The sequence below is a fragment of the Phocoena sinus genome, chromosome 16, assembly GCF_008692025.1.
Source record: "Phocoena sinus isolate mPhoSin1 chromosome 16, mPhoSin1.pri, whole genome shotgun sequence".
NCBI lineage: Eukaryota > Metazoa > Chordata > Mammalia > Artiodactyla > Phocoenidae > Phocoena > Phocoena sinus.
The window spans coordinates 51,647,154-51,664,018 of NC_045778.1; the positions used below are offsets into that span (position 1 = coordinate 51,647,154).

Sequence of the window (16,865 nt, forward strand, 5' to 3'; positions counted from 1 at the left end):
ATTCATGTTTATATCTTACCTTTCTACTGAAACACAAGCTCCTGGTGGCAAACAATACCTTTCTCATCTCTGTATGCTCTATAGACAGGTATCAGTAAACGTTTTCTGAACCAGATTGAATTTAACTTCAAGCAAAGTGACTCTGGTGTTCATGGAATGAAATGAATTTGAAGTGGCCAACTCTAGCTATGAATGTTTTTCTTTTCTTTTTTTTTTTTTTGCACTTCTAGCATTGAACAATGTATACTTTTAACAGATTGTTCTTCAAAAATAGATGTGAGATTTTAAAAGTAGTTTATTCTGGTCATGGGGATGTAGGCTCCAGTCAAGTTAAATGACATCTGGCAAATCAAGTTGGCAAAGTAACAGGTTTTCAGAAGGTCAAGCCAGTGGCCTGAGTCAGCCCACCCCTCTGTCATGGGGAAAGTCTCAGAGGCAGGCAATGAAAAGCAGACCTTCTGACACCACACACTTTCAGTTAAGCCACCTATGCCCCAGGCTCTTCAACCTTTGTCATTTTGAAATAAGAGCTTCAGGAAAGCATTCCTTAAAAGGGAACCCCTTAGATACAAACCAAAGACCTGATCCATGAAAGCAATCATTGATAAGCTGGCCTTCATTAAAATTAAAAACTTCTGCTCTGTGAAATACAATATCAAGAGAATTAGAAAACGAGCCAAGAAGTGGAGGAAACATTTGCAAAAGACACATGTGATAAAGGACTGTTATCCAAAATATACAAACAACTCTTAATCTTAAAACTCAACAATAGGGACTTCCCTGGTGGTGCAGTGGTTAAGAATCCACCTTCCAATGCAGGGGATACAGGTTCGAGCCCTGGTCTGGGAAGATCCCACATGCCGCAGAGCAACTAAGCCCATGTGCCACAACTACCGAGCCTGCACTCTAGAGCCCATGAGCCACAACTACTGAGCCTGCGTACCACAACTACTGAAGCCCATGAGCCTAGAGCCCATGCTCCGCAACAAGAGAAGCCACTGCAAATGAGAAGCCTGCACACCGCAAAGAGTAGCCCCCGCTTGCCACAACTAGATAAAGCCCACACGCAGCAACCAAGACCCAACGCAGCCAAAAAATAAGTTAATTAAAAAAAAAATCAACAATAAGAAAACAAACAACCTGTAAAAAATGGGCCAAAGACCTTAACAGAAACCTCACCAAAGATATGCAGTTAGCAAATAAGCATAGGAAAAGATGTTCCACATCATATGTCATCATGGAAATGCAAATTAAAACAATGAGATACCACTACACAGCTATTAGAACGGTCAACACCAAATGTTGGTGCAACAGGAACTCTCATCCATTGCTGGTGGGAATGTAAACTGGTACAGCCACTTCAGAAGGCAGTTTGGTGGTTTCTTACAAACTACACATACTCTTACCCTATCACCCAGCAACCATGCTCCTTGGCATTTATCCAAAGGAGTTGAAAACTTAGGTCCATACAAAAACCTGCACATGGAAACTTATAGCAGCTTTACTCATAATTGCCAAACTTGGAAGCAACCAAGATATCCTTCAGTAGGTGAACGGATAACTAAACTGCAGTACATCCAGACAATGGAGTATTATACAGCACTGAAAAAAGAGCTATCAAGTCATGAAAAGACATGGAGGAACCTTAAATGCACATTACTAAGTGAAAGAAGCCAATCTGAAAAGACTGCATACTGTATAATTCCAACTCTGTGATACTCTGGAAAAGGCAAAACTATGGAGATAAAAGATCAGTGGTTACCAAAGGTTGGGGGTGTGTGCAGGAAGATGACGAATATGCAGAGCACAGATGATTTTTAGGGCAGTTAAAATATTCTGTATGATATTATGATGATAGATATAGACTATTATACATTTGTCCACACCTGTAGAATGTAAAACACCAAACGTGAACTCTAAGGTAAACGATGGACTTTGGGTGATTACGATGCGTCCATGCAGGTTCATCCTTTGTTAAAAAAAAATGCACCATTCTGGTGAGAGACATTGATAATGGGGAAGGCAATGCATACGTGGGGGCAGAGGGCATTCGGGAAATCTCTGTATATTCTTCTCAATTCTGTGGTAAACCTAAAACTTCTCTTAAAAAAGAGTCTTAAAAAACCAAAAAGCAAAACCCAAGAACCTCTGAAGTATTCAATTCCCGTGGTCTACGGTCATAATTAGTTTCTTCAACTTGCAGAGGTGAATTTTCCTGAAAATCTTCACTTTTGTGTTCTATCATTAACATTTCAAATTTCTTCTTTGCAGATCCCACTATGTAGATGGTAACCTTTAAAATCAATATCAGTCGTGGTGAATAGTGGTTATCGTAGGTTGGGACTACGAGAGATTTGTATGTTCCTGTGTCTTATATTCCCTGTGATGTTTATATTTTTATAAGCAGATAAGCTTTTGAACTCAAAAAACACCCCCAATGAGTTCATGATTTAAAATTTGAAAAGATCTATTGATATTTAAATTAGAGGGAGTGGACTCGTTACTTTTATACAAAATGGTAAAGATTTTTAAAGAGTCAATTTAAGGAAAGTGAAAAAAACCAGCTTCTTGGCCAGATGTTCTGTTTATGTTAAGGTCTGTGATGGCAGGAGGTGTGGCTGCCTTGCTGTTATTTCTGTCTCATGTTTATTGCTCTTATTTCCCCCAAGACTGTAAGGTGTTGGGTTTTTTTCCTTAGTGTCTTCCTTAACATGGAGTTGTACTAAGTACTCAAAGATATCTTTGCTTAGTTGAATTTCATATTAAGACAAAAAAAGTTTTATCTTAAAACATCCAGATAGGAACTTCCCTGGTGGTCCGGTGGTTAAGAATCCACCTTGAATGCAGGGGACGCAGGTTAGATCCCTGGTCGGGGAACTAAGATCCCACTTGCTGCGGGACAACTAGAGAGCCCGCATGCCACAACTACTCAGCCCATGAGCTCTGGAGCCCACGCACTGCAACGAAAGATCTCACGTGCTGTAACTAAGACCCTATGCAGCCAAATAAAAAAAAGTTTTAAAAAAATCCAGATAATCCAGAACATTAAATGATTTTTTTAAGTTTCTTTTAGCCAGATTATGAAATCATTATTCACCACGCCACCAGCTGTGGTGAATGTTAATCTCATAGAACAAAGATGGCACTTCCAGATCAAAGAAACCTGTTCATTTTTCAAATAAATAAATTTCACTCTGTCATTTCACACTTAAACATAAAATTGCCCTGCGGACACAGCTCATTTGCAGGCCAGCATTTGCTAATGTTCTCTGAAATCCAAATAAAAGGAACCCAAGTTCTGGCTTATTTCCTATCTCCGTCCAGCAGTATCAGGTATTAAAAAGAACTTCTGAGGCAGACCTTGGCCACCTGCCATTGGAACCCGCTGGAAACCAGCTAGCTTCCTAAGAGGATGGGGGACTCGGTCCACAAGCACTGCTGGAGCTTGACGTGTGCTGCCAAGACAACCCAAGAGGTGAGGAGAGGAGCCTTGGGCAAAGGGAGCCTGGATGGCAAGGGTTTTCTCCCCAGTGGGTTTAAAATTTCAAGAGTTAGTGCTTTTCTCATTTCTAAGGAAGCAGTCTTTGCTCTGGGGAAATGGCGTGTTTTCCGAGCTTGGGCTTACAAGGGTCCATCTCAGGAGATGGGACCTCCCCCTACACTCCCAACCGCTTGATAACTGGCTTATTCTCAAAGTCTTCCTGGTCCATTAGGACACAACCCACCCCCCTTTTTTAAGATATTTAACAAAAAAACATTTAGTCATCTCAACATGACTCTGAGCCAAAGCAGATCATTCTTTTCTAATAACTCTGCTTTTTAGAGGAAACAATTTGAATGTTCATACAGACTGTGGCACTCAACTGAGCTCATAACTACAGCTACCCAGAATTGTTTTTGTGATAATAATAATAATAAAGACCACATTAAGGTAGAACTTACTCTGTGCCAGGCACTGGGCTAAGTGCTTTCTACGCATTATCTCATTTAATCCTTGCGACCACTTCATGATGTGCTACTGTTCTCCCCCACCTTACAGTAGAGTAACTGAGATTCAGACAAGTTTAGTGACTTACCCAAGGTCACACAGCTAATTAACAATAGACATAGCATCTAACCTAGGCTAGTGTGACCCCAAAGCCCTTGCTCTTATCCATAACGTTACACTTTCAGAAAAAAAAAAGTCTTGTCTCCAAACCTGGACTGCAAGTTCCTGGAGGGGAGGAGCTGTATTTTAAAGAATTACCACCCTCACTGCAGCACTGAGCAATGGGTAAGGAAACCCAGCAACCAATTTCTGTACCCCATAAATACTAAGAAGTTGTGTGATGCCAGTTCACTGTAAACTATAAGTTTACTCTTTCTACTTGAATGAACCTCAGTGCTATTTTTTTCCTAAAGGCCCGGCTCAAGGGGTACCTCAAAAGGGCCCATTTAACATTTTGGCTCTTGAAATGGAATAAACATAATGAAACTGTCTTTTATCTACCAGTATACAGGGCTGAATAGTGTCCTCTCAAAAGTCTTGCCCATCTGTAACCTCAGAATGTGATCTTATTTGGAAATAGGGTCTTTGTAGATGTAATCAAGTTAACCTGAGAGGACACTGGATTAGGGTGGGCCGAATCCAATGACTAGTGTCCATATAAGACGTGAGAAATTTGGACACTGACACACAGAGAGAGCTCCATGTGAAGACAGAGACACACAGGGAGAACATTGTGTGATGACAGACGCAGGGACTGGAGTGATGGGTCTACAAGCCAAGGGACACCGAGGATTGGCAGCAACCACCAGAAGCTAGGACACAGGCATGGAACAGAATTTCCCTTAGAGTCCTTGATTTCAGACCTCTAGAACCCAGAACTGCGAGAGGATACATTTCTATAGTTTGAGCCACCCAGTTTGTGGTACTTTATTACAGCAGCCTTAGGAAACTAATAAATAGGATCTGGCTTAGGAAAAATATCAGTGTAAGAAAAGGCACCCTGGTCCTCCCAATTCAGAGGCTACACCAGAGAGCCCACCAGTTGGTGCTGCCTTTTTGGGCCCGTAAGTTCCTACTGTCCTTCCGAGGCCGAAGCAAACGCTGGTGACAGCGGGCATCGGCGGAGGAGAAAGAAATTGGTCGGACCACTTGGTTCAGCCCCTGCTGGCGTGCTGCTCAGGACTGTGCTGTTTCCTCTGTGGTGTATCTGTCATCACTGCTCCGGCAGCAAAGGGAGCCACAGATGTGCTCAAGCCACCCACAGGGCCCTTGCGGGGCCGAGAGTGTCCAAGGACAGAGCAGCGCGCCCGTGGCGCCGGTGGGCAGAGGGTGGAGGCAGAGCACGTTGCTGATGTGCTGGTACCCTTATAAGAGGTAAGGGGCTATGTCAGGCCCAAATGTCCCCAAGGAAGAAGGGGCCAGGTGACCCATGCTGGACACACAACTACATGGTCAATTAATGGGCCCAAACCTTAATATCGGGTCATCTGTGGGCTGGGCAAGCAGGGGCAATGGCTGGGATGGGGCTGAGGCAGACAAGACGTCACACAGGAAGGGGGCAGAGACATCACAGGGCAGAAAGGGAGGTGCTGCCACAGGTGCCAAGGAGACCCCTCAGGTGACCAGAGAGCTGAGTTCAGAACCAAGAAAAACTCAGAGAAGCCAGGACCGGAAGAGCCAGGCCTGGCAGGAACCAGGGCCAGGGTGCCCACCCTGGCTGAGGGATTTCAAGGCGGGGCGAGTGGGCCCTCCCTCCCTGGGGTGCACGCCAAGGCTGGGAAGACGGGGGCGTCTGGTGAGACCCCTCCGCACAGAGGAAGCTACAGAGACACGTCTAGCATCCCGTCACCCTGGAAAGACGCTAAGAGGAGGTCGGACTCAGCTGTGTGAAAGGCCTGACTGTCTTGTAGACTGCCCTCCACCTGAGGCCCAAACCCCCCCCCCGGAGTCCCACACCCCAACCCCATCCAAAGCAGCATCTGATGACCCTGAATGACCCACAACCCACATCCGCGAACAAAGAGCACAAGGTGGGTTGTGCGGCAGGAAGCACCTGGTTAAAGGACCGAGGGGCTGTTCGGAGGCGGGAGGGGGTCAGGGCCAAGGGAGAGAGAGGCTCCAATCCAAGGGCTGCGACCACGAGACTGGTGGCTGAGAGCGCAGCCTGGTGATGGTACATTTGGGAGGTGAAGACACGTGAAGAGAGTACAGGCCACTCCTGAGACTCAGAACCAGGCAACGGTGTATGGGGTGCAAGCTACGAACCCAAAGCAAAGCCCTGCCTGGGACCTTCTGCTGGATGGGCTCACGTGAGGCTGCTCAGTCATGTAACCAAGCAGGACCCTATGAGGCCTTCCCAGAACAGACCCCGCCCGTGTCCTCCGCCTGCCTTTTGTCTGTAGAAAAACTTCAGTCACAGAACAAATTTAATCAGAGAAGTGAGAAAATGCAGAAAGAAAGAACAGTCAAGCAAGACAAAATAATACTACTTCAGCCGTTAAACAAAGTCCGGGACCTTTACTTCTTCCTCAAGGACTACAGATACTATTCTGAGCCGTGTCCTTTGAGCTGCTTTGCAGATACTGAAACCCCCCACCAGGTGGGAGAAGTTAACTGTATGCTGTCCACAAGCACGCAGACCCCAGACCCATTGGAAACAGGAGGTTGATGATGCTGACTCCCAACTACCTCACCATCAACCCATCAGAAGAATGCCCACGAGCTGATCACGCCCTGCTCCTTGAACATTGTAAGATTCCTCACTACCCCCTCCAGGGTGGGACACACAATCTTGAGCGCGTGAGCCCCCTGTGGCCCCCTTTGCCTGGCAAAGCAATAAAGCTATTTCTTTCTACTTCACCCAAAACTCTGCCTCCAAGATTTAATCTGGCACCAGTATTCTGTCACCGAATTTTGGCAACAGTAAAGGACTGCCTTGCTGTCCCCTCTCCTTTGAAGGGCATTTGGTAAACTCTTGTAATGTCCAGTTCAGGGCAGCTCCACCTGCCTCATGGGGCCCTGTCTAGGTGGGCAGGGAGCTACAGATAGTATAGTGACAAGGAGAGCTTCCTTGGAGAGTCCTTGTGTGCCATTAGTAGATCCTCCCTGGTGTAGGCTGGGCCTTCAGGAGGGTCAGCTTACCTCCCAAGCCTGGCACGCTGGTCCCACTGGGGTCATCCGGATGTGGAGCTGAAGGTGGATCATAGCCAATCACCAGGTCAATGGTGGCCTGGGTAGAAAAAATTCGTGGCAGACAGAATCAGTACAGGGCATCAGAATGCTATAGACTCAACACAAACCAATTCAGCAGGAGTAAAATTTCGAGCAGGGGTGAGCAGTGGGATGGGAAAGTGAGAAGAGAGAGAAGGACGACATACCCTCCACTGTTCATATCTTCCCACCGTGTGGGCCCAGGTGGAGTGGACGCACCTGGGAAAGCAGTTACCTGGTACAGGTTGCCAAGTGTATCATTGCTAAGGGGCAGCCTCATAACTGGAGGAAAGTTTTGCGACAAGGAAGCTTGAACTCGTAACAAACCTCCTTCCTAGGGTGGAGATGGCCTCCAATCACAGAATTACAGTCACAGAGAATCATTCTAAGTGTTTAAGTTTTTTTGTTTGCTCATTGACGTCTTTGTTAATTGCTGAAATTTATTTTCACACTTCTCTCCAAAAAGAATTTTAAGTGACTAACAAAAAGTTATAAAGCGATGTGATTCATAAAATGGGGTTCAAAAAAAAGGGAAACAAGTCTGATTAAAGAGGAAACAAAGATGCAAAACGTGAAGATGAAGGTAAGTGCCATCCCTCTTGCATTAAATATGACCCCAGGGCTTCCCTGGTGGCGCAGTGGTTGCGAGTCCGCCTGCCGATGCAGGGGACGCGGGTTCGTGCCCCGGTCGGGGAGGATCCCACATGCCGCGGAGCGGCTGGGCCCGTGAGCCATGGCCGCTGAGCCTGCGCGTCCGGAGCCTGTGCTCCGCAACGGGAGAGGCCACAACAGTGAGAGGCCCGCGTACAGCATAAAAAAAAAAAAAAAAAAAAATATGACCCCAAGTTGGCTAGAAGCCAAGGCAAGAAGGAGAACATAAAATGTTATACATAACCTTTCATTATCAGAAAGGAAGAAACATACTAACTCGTTACAGGAGATAAAATTATTCCTATTTTTAAAATCTGAGTTAAATTTCTCACGTGGGGCATTATTTTAGGGCAGAGTTTCCTATACTTTCATATTTTGTGAACCGATAAAATTTCAAAAAAGTTTGCGAGGGGACTCAACATAGGGTCGCTAATTTTTATTTTGCCAAACACATGCCCTCAACTACCATCTACTACTATAATCATTTCACAAAATAAAGGACTTTTAACAGCAAAAGTGAGGAAAGATAAACCTCAAAATAAAAGAAGTCCTTTGAAAATAAGAATGGTACACACACACACACACGTTATCAGATAAAATACAGGACATAAAATTTGGGACATATTTATAGTACAAAATTGTTCACTGTTTATCTGAAATTCAAATTTAAATGGGCATCCCACACTTCCATTTGCTACTTTTGCTACATCTGGTAAACTCTCTCTCTCACTCACACACACACACACACACACACACATTGCCCTGTTTTTTCCCATCTGTCTGCTCATTAGTAAATACTCCCTCATGGATCAGCACATTCTTTGCCAACTTAAGAACTATGACCTGGGAGACACTGAACAGGATAATAAATGATGCCTCTGACAGCAGTTTCTTGGCAAATATAGAATCATAAGAGCAGCGTCTCACGGTTACAACCAGGCCACAATAGGAACACCGAATGCAATGAGGGGCTCAATTGCCAAACTTGAAGAATCCACCTTTCAAACCCAGAAGAGTCCATGAATGGCTCGACCTCTGTATCAATGGCTTCCCAATAACTTCAGGATCCACCGAGGTGCTCCAGGCCCTCTTACAGGGGTAAGGGGATACCAGGGGGCCAGGCCTGAGGCCCTCACTCTTCCTTACTCCATTCAATGACTACAATTCTGCCATTTCAGGGTTCTACATATGCTTTCTTCTCTGCTTTAAAGAGGAAAAAAACAGCCAGAAAAATCACTGACTTGTACCATCTTCCCTTAGTATCATTTCTCTCAGCCAGTTTTGGGTAGACAGACAATAGCTGACATTCTGAATTTACATTTTATGATTAGAATGCTAATTCACAGCAAACCTATAAGTTTTGGAGACTAGACCAGCAAAACTGACATTCCTAATGGGCATTAATGCATTCTTGCCTTTAGGGATGGCCTCTTTTAAATTTTCTCCCTTTGCCCAGGCTCCTAAGCAAAATATTGACAAATTGTTTGGAAAACGAAGGGGTCAGAGGTTAACAGGGCAAGCATATTAGCTTTATGAGTGCTTGTTAGCAATCTTAAGAAATCTGAGAGCAGTGATACTAGAATCCATTTTTTTAAAGTGCACTTGAAAAAGAGTCTCTCTCTTCTGGTCTCATATCAGACAATATCAGTGTGTACTTGTTTAGAGAGGCTGTGATCAGAAAACGTTCAGCTGCCAGTGGAATCATAAAGACCATGGGGACCTCCTTGGTGGCTCAGTGGTTAAGAATCCTCCTGCCAATGCAGGGAACACGGGTTCGAGCCCTGGTCTGGGAAGATCCCACATGCTGCGGAACAGCTAAGCCCGTGCGCCACAACTACTGAGCCTGCGCTCTAGAGTCCGTGAGCCACAACTACTGAGCCCACGCGCTGCAACTACTGAAGCCCAGGAACCTAAAGCCTGTGCTCCGCAACAAGAGAAGCCACTGCAATGAGAAGCCTGTGCACCACAACGAAGAGTAGCCCCTGCTCTCCGCAACTAGAGAAGCCCCGTGCACAGCAATGAAGACCCAACGCAGCCAAAAATCAATAAATTTAATTTTTTAAAAATCATGACATTAACATCTTGGTATTCTGGTCTAATATTAATGAACTACCTTCTATAGAATGCTTCAAAGAGTATCTGATACACAGAGCTACACTCACCATACAAATGTTAACAACCAAGTGAATATGCCCAGAGCTGTACCAAGAGAGGGTCCCACTCACGCTACAGTATTCTGAAATAGAAAATCAAGTTTATCTACTTTGTAGTTCTGTCAATATGAGTACAGGATGAGGCCATATCATTTGTAAATGCACCTATTTACCTCAAAACCAGTAGGGAGAGAATGAAAAAAGGAGCTGGAGGAATCAGGCTCCCTGACTTCAGACTATATTACAAAGCAACAGTAATCAAGACAGTATGGTACTGGCATAAAAACAGAAAGATAGATCAGTGGAACAGGATAGAAAGCCCAGAGATAAACCCACGCACATATGGACACCTTATCTTTGATAAAGGAGGCAGGAATGTACAGTGGAGAAAGGACAGCCTCTTCAATAAATGGTGCTGGGAAAACTGGACAGGTACATGTAAAAGTATGAGATTAGATCACTCCCTAACACCATACACAAAAATAAGCTCAAAATGGATTAAAGACCTAAATGTAAGGCCAGAAACTATCCAACTCTTAGAAGAAAACATAGGAAGAACACTCTATGACATAAATCACAGCAAGATCCTTTCTGACCCACCTCCTAGAGTAATGGAAATAAAAACAAAAATAAACAAATGGGACCTAATGAAACTTCAAAGCTTTTGCACAGCAAAGGAAGCCATAACCAAGACCAAAAGACAACCCTCAGAATGGGAGAAAACATTTGCAAATGAAGCAACTGACAAAGGATTAATCTCCAAAATTTACAAGCAGCTCATGCAGCTCAATAACAAAAAAACAAACAACCCCATCCAAAAATGGGCAGAAGACCTAAATAGACATTTCTCCAAAGAAGATATACAGAATGCCAACAAACACATGAAAGAATGCTCAACATCATTAATCATTAGAGAAATGCAAATCAAAACTACAATGAGATATCATCTCACACCAGTCAGAATGGCCATCATCAAAAAATCTAGAAACAATAAATGCTGGAGAGGGTGTGGAGAAAAGGGGACACTCTTGCACTGCTGGTGGGAATGTGAAATGGTTCAGCCACTATGGAGAACAGTATGGAGGTTCCTTAAAAAACTACAAATAGAATTACCATATGACCCAGCAATCCCACTACTAGGCATATACCCTGAGAAAACCAAAATTCAAAAAGAGTCATGTACCAAAATGTTCATTGCAGCTCTATTTACAATAGCCCGGAGATGGAAACAACCTAAGCGCCCATCATCGGATGAATGGATAAAGAAGATGTGGCACATATACACAATGGAATATTACTCAGCCTTAAAAAGAAATGAAATTGAGCTATTTGTAATGAGATGGATAGACCTAGAGTCTGTCATACAGAGTGAAGTAAGTCAGAAAGAAAAAGACAAATACCGTATGCTAACACATATATATGGAATTTAAGGGAAAAAAATGTCATGAAGAACCTAGGGGTAAGACAGGAATAAAGATGCAGACCTACTGGAGAACGGACTTGAGGATATGGGGAGGGGGAAGGGTGAGTTTTGACAGGGCGAGAGAGAGTCATGGACATATACACACTAACAAACGTAGTAAGGTAGATAGCTGGGGGGAAGCAGCCGCAAGGCACAGGGATATTAGCTCGGTGCTTTGTGACAGCCTGGAAGGGTGGGATGGGGAGAGTGGGAGGGAGGGAGACGCAAGAGGGAAGACATATGGGAACATATGTATATGTATAGCTGATTCACTTTGTTATAAAGCAGAAACTAACACACCATTGTAAAGCAATTATACCCCAATAAAGATGTTTAAAAAAAAAAAAACCAGTAGGGAGAGTGTGTGTGTGTGTGTGTGTGTGTAGTGAGCTACTTATAATTTCACACTCTTGTCTCAATGAACCTTTGCAAAGCCATCTCCCTTCAAAGCCATTCAACAAGAGGGAAATGCTCACCCCAGTCTCTTGCCCCCTTTCGTTTAGCAGGGAGATCAGTTTGTAGGGCAGCGATCGGCTCTGGTTGCCAATCAGGTCTTTCAGGGCTACGGTGGCCGTGCCAATTAACCTGCAGGGGAAAGGAAAAAGCACACAGTTACCCACATAAGAGGCATGTTTCCATTTCCACACTGGACCTCCCAATCCTCTTCCTATTCATCTGCGAGCATCAAAATCACTCAAAATGAAGCGTGGGCCATTTTGTGCTCTCCCTAGCAGGGTATTTTGGCGGTAACCATCACACAGCAGCCACCATGTCTCCATAACAAGCAGTCATTTCAAGAGTCAAACTATGGTGCCTGGGAAATTTCAAGTCACAAATGAGATCGATGGGTGAGAGACAAAGACTGAATATAACCTCGAAGAATACAGGAAGAGAGAAAAGTAGGACAAAGTTTAGGCATTCTTCTGTAATGGACATTTAAAAGGATTCATAAAACATTGTCCACTGTAACGTGTTAATATGTTGTGATACAAAACAAAAGGGAGTTTAAGGTAGCAGAGGGAATTAAGGTTGCTAATCAGCTGACCTTAATATGATTAGACTGGGCCTACCCAGATAATCCAGGATTGAAAGCAGAAGAGGGTGACGGGGAAGAGGCAAGAGACTTGCAAGAAACACTCAACAAGCTGTCACTAGTTTGAAGGGACCACAAGCCAAGGAATGCAGGCGGACTCTAGAAGCTGGAAAAGGCAAGAAAATGGATTCTCCCCTAGAGCCTCCAGAAGGAATACAGCCCAGCTGACACCTTCATTTTGCAGGTAAGCCCACTGGACTTCAGACCAGTAGAGCTGTAAGGTGGTAAAATTGTGACGTTTTAAGCCACTAAGTTTGTAGTAATTTAAAGCAACAACAGAAAATTAATACAGGTCTCATGCAGAAGTTTTTCTCACTTTCACCTTATTTCCTAAAATTTTTTGATTTTTGTTTGTTTCTTTGTTTTGTTTCCATCATCCTTCATGTAGGTAGTAGCAGTAGTAAACTTCATCTCACGTAGGCCATGGTCTTCAGAGACTGGCTAATTGATGTAGTAATGGGCTGAGGAAACCACACAAGAACATAGAAAATCTAAGCTTCCACCTGGGCCAGATAACACATGGTTCAGAAGCTGCTTTGGTGTAACAGATATCTGACCGAATGTGAAAGTCCGAGTCCAGGTTAATGGAAGAGCGTTAGGAATTCACTGACTCAGGCCTGGGCACTGATGCTGTCTGATGTGTACAGCCTCAACGTAGAAGAAATGACTTAAAAGTGCATAATTTGTAAGTTTGCTGATTGCTTTTCATTTGAATAGTATCATATAGTAAAAGTGGTATAGGAAATAATTTTAATGGAAATAGTTTTGTGAAATAAAGGCCACCTGGGAACATTCGAGCAATAAAAAAAACCAACATTGTCCACTGTAAAAACATCCCCCCAAGTAAACCTTCTTGCAGTGTAAATAGGTTGCTAGTTTACTGATGGGGTAACTTGGTAACTCACATGCTGTGGAGCATCATTCAGAAGTTGGATGTATGCACTTCTTTCTCTTCCTGGACCCCAGGGGATTATAGTCAGCCTCTACCGCTTACCCATCCACCTCTTATTTTTTTGTTGTTATATTCTTTCATTTGTTTTATTTTTTAGATTCCACACGTAAGTGATAACATACAGAATTTTCTTTCTCTGTCTTACTTCAGTCACTAAGCATAATACCCTCCAGGTCCATCCACGTTGTTGCAAACAAGAAAATTTCATTCTTTTTTATGGCTGAGTAATATTCCATTGTGTGTATGTGCCACATCTTTTTTATCCATTCATCTGTCAATGGACACTTAGCTTGCTTCCGTATCTTGGCTATTGTAAATAATGCTGCTATGAACATTGAGGTGCAGATATGTTTTTGAAATCGTGTTTTCATTTTCTTTGAATATATACCCAAGTAGAATTGCTGGGTCCTATGGTAACTCTATTTTTAGTTTTTTGAGGAACCTCCATACTGTTTTGTTTTGTTTTGTTTTTACAGTGGCTGCACCAATTCACATTCCCACGAACAGTATAAAAGGGTTCCCTTTTCTCCACATCCTTGCCAACATTTGTTGCTTGTGGTCTTTTTGATGACAGCCATGTTGACAGGTGTGATGTGATATCTTACTGTAGTTTTGACCATCTACCTCTTAGCGCACATAACATACCGGTACAGAAGTACACCTGTGTCCCTCCTTACTATAGTGAAGCTCCTGAAAGGCAGAGGTTTTTCCTGTTCTGTTCATTCCTCTAACCCCAGTGCTTGGAACATAGTTTGCTTATTAATAGATATTTACTGAATGAAGGAAAGAAACATTTTTGTAGTTAGGGCACATGATCAAAAAATTTACAGAACACACATCCCCAGGGAGTTGGTCAATATAAAAGTGTAACCTGTGGAATATAGTCTGTAAATTGGGGTTATAACACACAACATGGTATGAGAGTGGGTGAATTGAAAGAGTTCCCTTTGTGAAATGCAATAAAAAAGCAAAGAGAGTCCAGGGGTGTGCTCTCAGTATAGATACTGAAAAAGGAAAAGAGAAATAGTAAGAATTTTTAAATGCTATTTACTTATATCTTGTCTATATTTGCAGCGACTTATACTAACAATAGCAGATATGATAGCCTGGATTATCGTTAGCATAAAGTTAGAAAGCTAAATATCAAGTCCTCAAAATGACAGGAGAGATTACTTATACCAAAAACCCCATGGTGAAGAAACCGTAGTTGAGAATAAAAATAGCTCTGGGCTTTCAGGCAAAAACAATAATCAGGAAAGATCCCCCTGTGGAGAAGTATTCATTTCATTGAAAAATGTTGTCCATTTTGTTTTAAAATCAGGAAGTGAGAGTTGATGTCAACATAGACACATTATTTTTAACCTGACATATATCTGTATTCTCATCCCCGACTCGGACCTCAGAAATAGGACCAGATTGTAGATTCAGCGTCTGTCATCCAACCACGTACGTCCAGTGACTCAGAATAAGTGACTTCACTTTCTGAGAATAGGTATATTATATCACACATGACCAAACATTGCTATGGCACCCTGTTTCACACAACTTACCCCACGATGTGAGCCACTGGCACAGGGCTTCTTGGAAGAGTGCACTGACTTGAAACGAACACACCCAAGACATTCAACAACCATGATGGATTCTGCTCTCTTTCTAATATCACAAGTAGAGTCAGAAAAGAAAAATTTTGCCTCCAGAGGATTAAGAGTACACTTTTCAGCCCTTTTAGGTCAATATAGAAATTAGGTCTCTCTGTCGATGCTGAGAATTGATGGGACCTTTACAGAGTAATTTTTCAGATGAGTATGTTCACTCTGTATGTTAGTATCTTGTTTGTTTTTGTTTTTTTAACATCCGTATGTTTTCTTCTCACTTGGGTTTTTATTCTCCTGATATATTGAGGACAAGAGACTACCCATGACTCCATGTCCACCTGATGAAACAGAGAAACCTCCCACACAAGGTAAGAACCCCTGGCAAAATCTCTTCCACGTCTCTCTCAGCCCCACAGGATGTGAGCTTCTCTCCATGGACTTTTCTCCATGTTTTAAGACAGGAGGCCACAGGGTTGGTTAATTCAGTTTTTTCAATAAGAACAAAATCTGAAAAGGTTTAAAAGTTATCTGACTGGTACTCACCTTGGAAAGACATGGAAACACAGTGGATTTTACTCTTCACAGTTCCATGATTCATAACCTAACTTTATGATTAAAATCATAACATTATACACTTGAACATGTACTGATCTGCTTTTGCTAAAGCCAAGATGACCTGAATCTCTATCAACAATAAATAATCCCCGGAACAAAACAAAAACTACAGCATGCAGGGATGATACTGAAGTGGAAAGAGGGCTGACCTGGGTTGGACCAGCATTTATCAACAGCGGCCCTACTGATACTTTGAACTGGATAATTATTTGTTTTAGGGGGCTGTCCTGTGCCTTGTCAGATGCTCAGCAGCTTCCCTGACCTCTACCCACTAGAGCATCTCTACACATTGCCAGTTGTCCCCATAGGCAAAATCAGCACAGGCTGAGAACCACTGGGTTAGACAATTCCTGTTCTACCCCTAACTCTGTGTCCCAACTTCCTTTGAGGACTTGGCTAAGTCACCCAAATCTCTGAGCCCCCTTCATTATCTGCAAATGAGTAGATTGAAAGAATTCCTCAGATCCTTTTTAGCCCTGAAAGTCTGCTACTGGCTTATATATGTGATGTTCCTATGTATGTCTATTCAGAAAACTCTCTCATGTTATACATTTCTTTTCTCTTAAAGCCTTTGTTCATTGATTTAGGGGGGGAAAAAATATCCTAGAAAATGCCCATAATGAACAATCCAGAATACTAGGCAAGTTTTCTGCCTTCAAAGGTATTGGCTCATAACATCAGGAGTCAAACAAATTTCCACAGGGTGTCAGGAGGAAAGTTTAGCCAATAACAGAAATGTGGAATACAGTGAGTATTAGGTGAGACAATAGGGAGTGGTGGGACTTGTGGCTAACTGGGGAGAACAGCTTTGCCTAAAACACAAAACCCATCTGCTGGCCCTTTATGGCCCTGAATGGGTTTTACAACCTCCATTCTGACTCATCCAGTATCTGCTGCTTTCCCCTCCCCATGAGAGGGTGTGAGAGGATGTAACAAATAACACACCAGGAATGGAGTGAAATAAAAGAAGCCAATCGTGAAGTCTGATCTCAATTCCTTCTTTCAGAAACCTTTAGTCCCATTTCTTAAGATTTGCTTTTTCATCATAAAATTCTTATGCTTGTGGGGGTGGGGTGGGGGAGGGGAGGGAGACGTCAAAGAAAACTTAAATTTCTTTTTTCTGAAGCTAGTGCTTGTTTAGATGAA

At 43.1% G+C, this 16,865-nt stretch overlaps 1 protein-coding gene across 1 annotated transcript in view; it reads right to left on the reverse strand.

Annotated features, from left to right (window-relative positions):
- MYOF (myoferlin) overlaps positions 1-16,865 on the reverse strand; it is a 157,856-nt gene that overhangs the window by 107,832 nt on the left and 33,159 nt on the right. Inside the window, 2 exon segments of the mRNA XM_032609332.1 lie at positions 7,130-7,217; positions 11,941-12,049. Of these exon segments, the coding sequence (XP_032465223.1) occupies positions 7,130-7,217; positions 11,941-12,049 (197 nt within the window).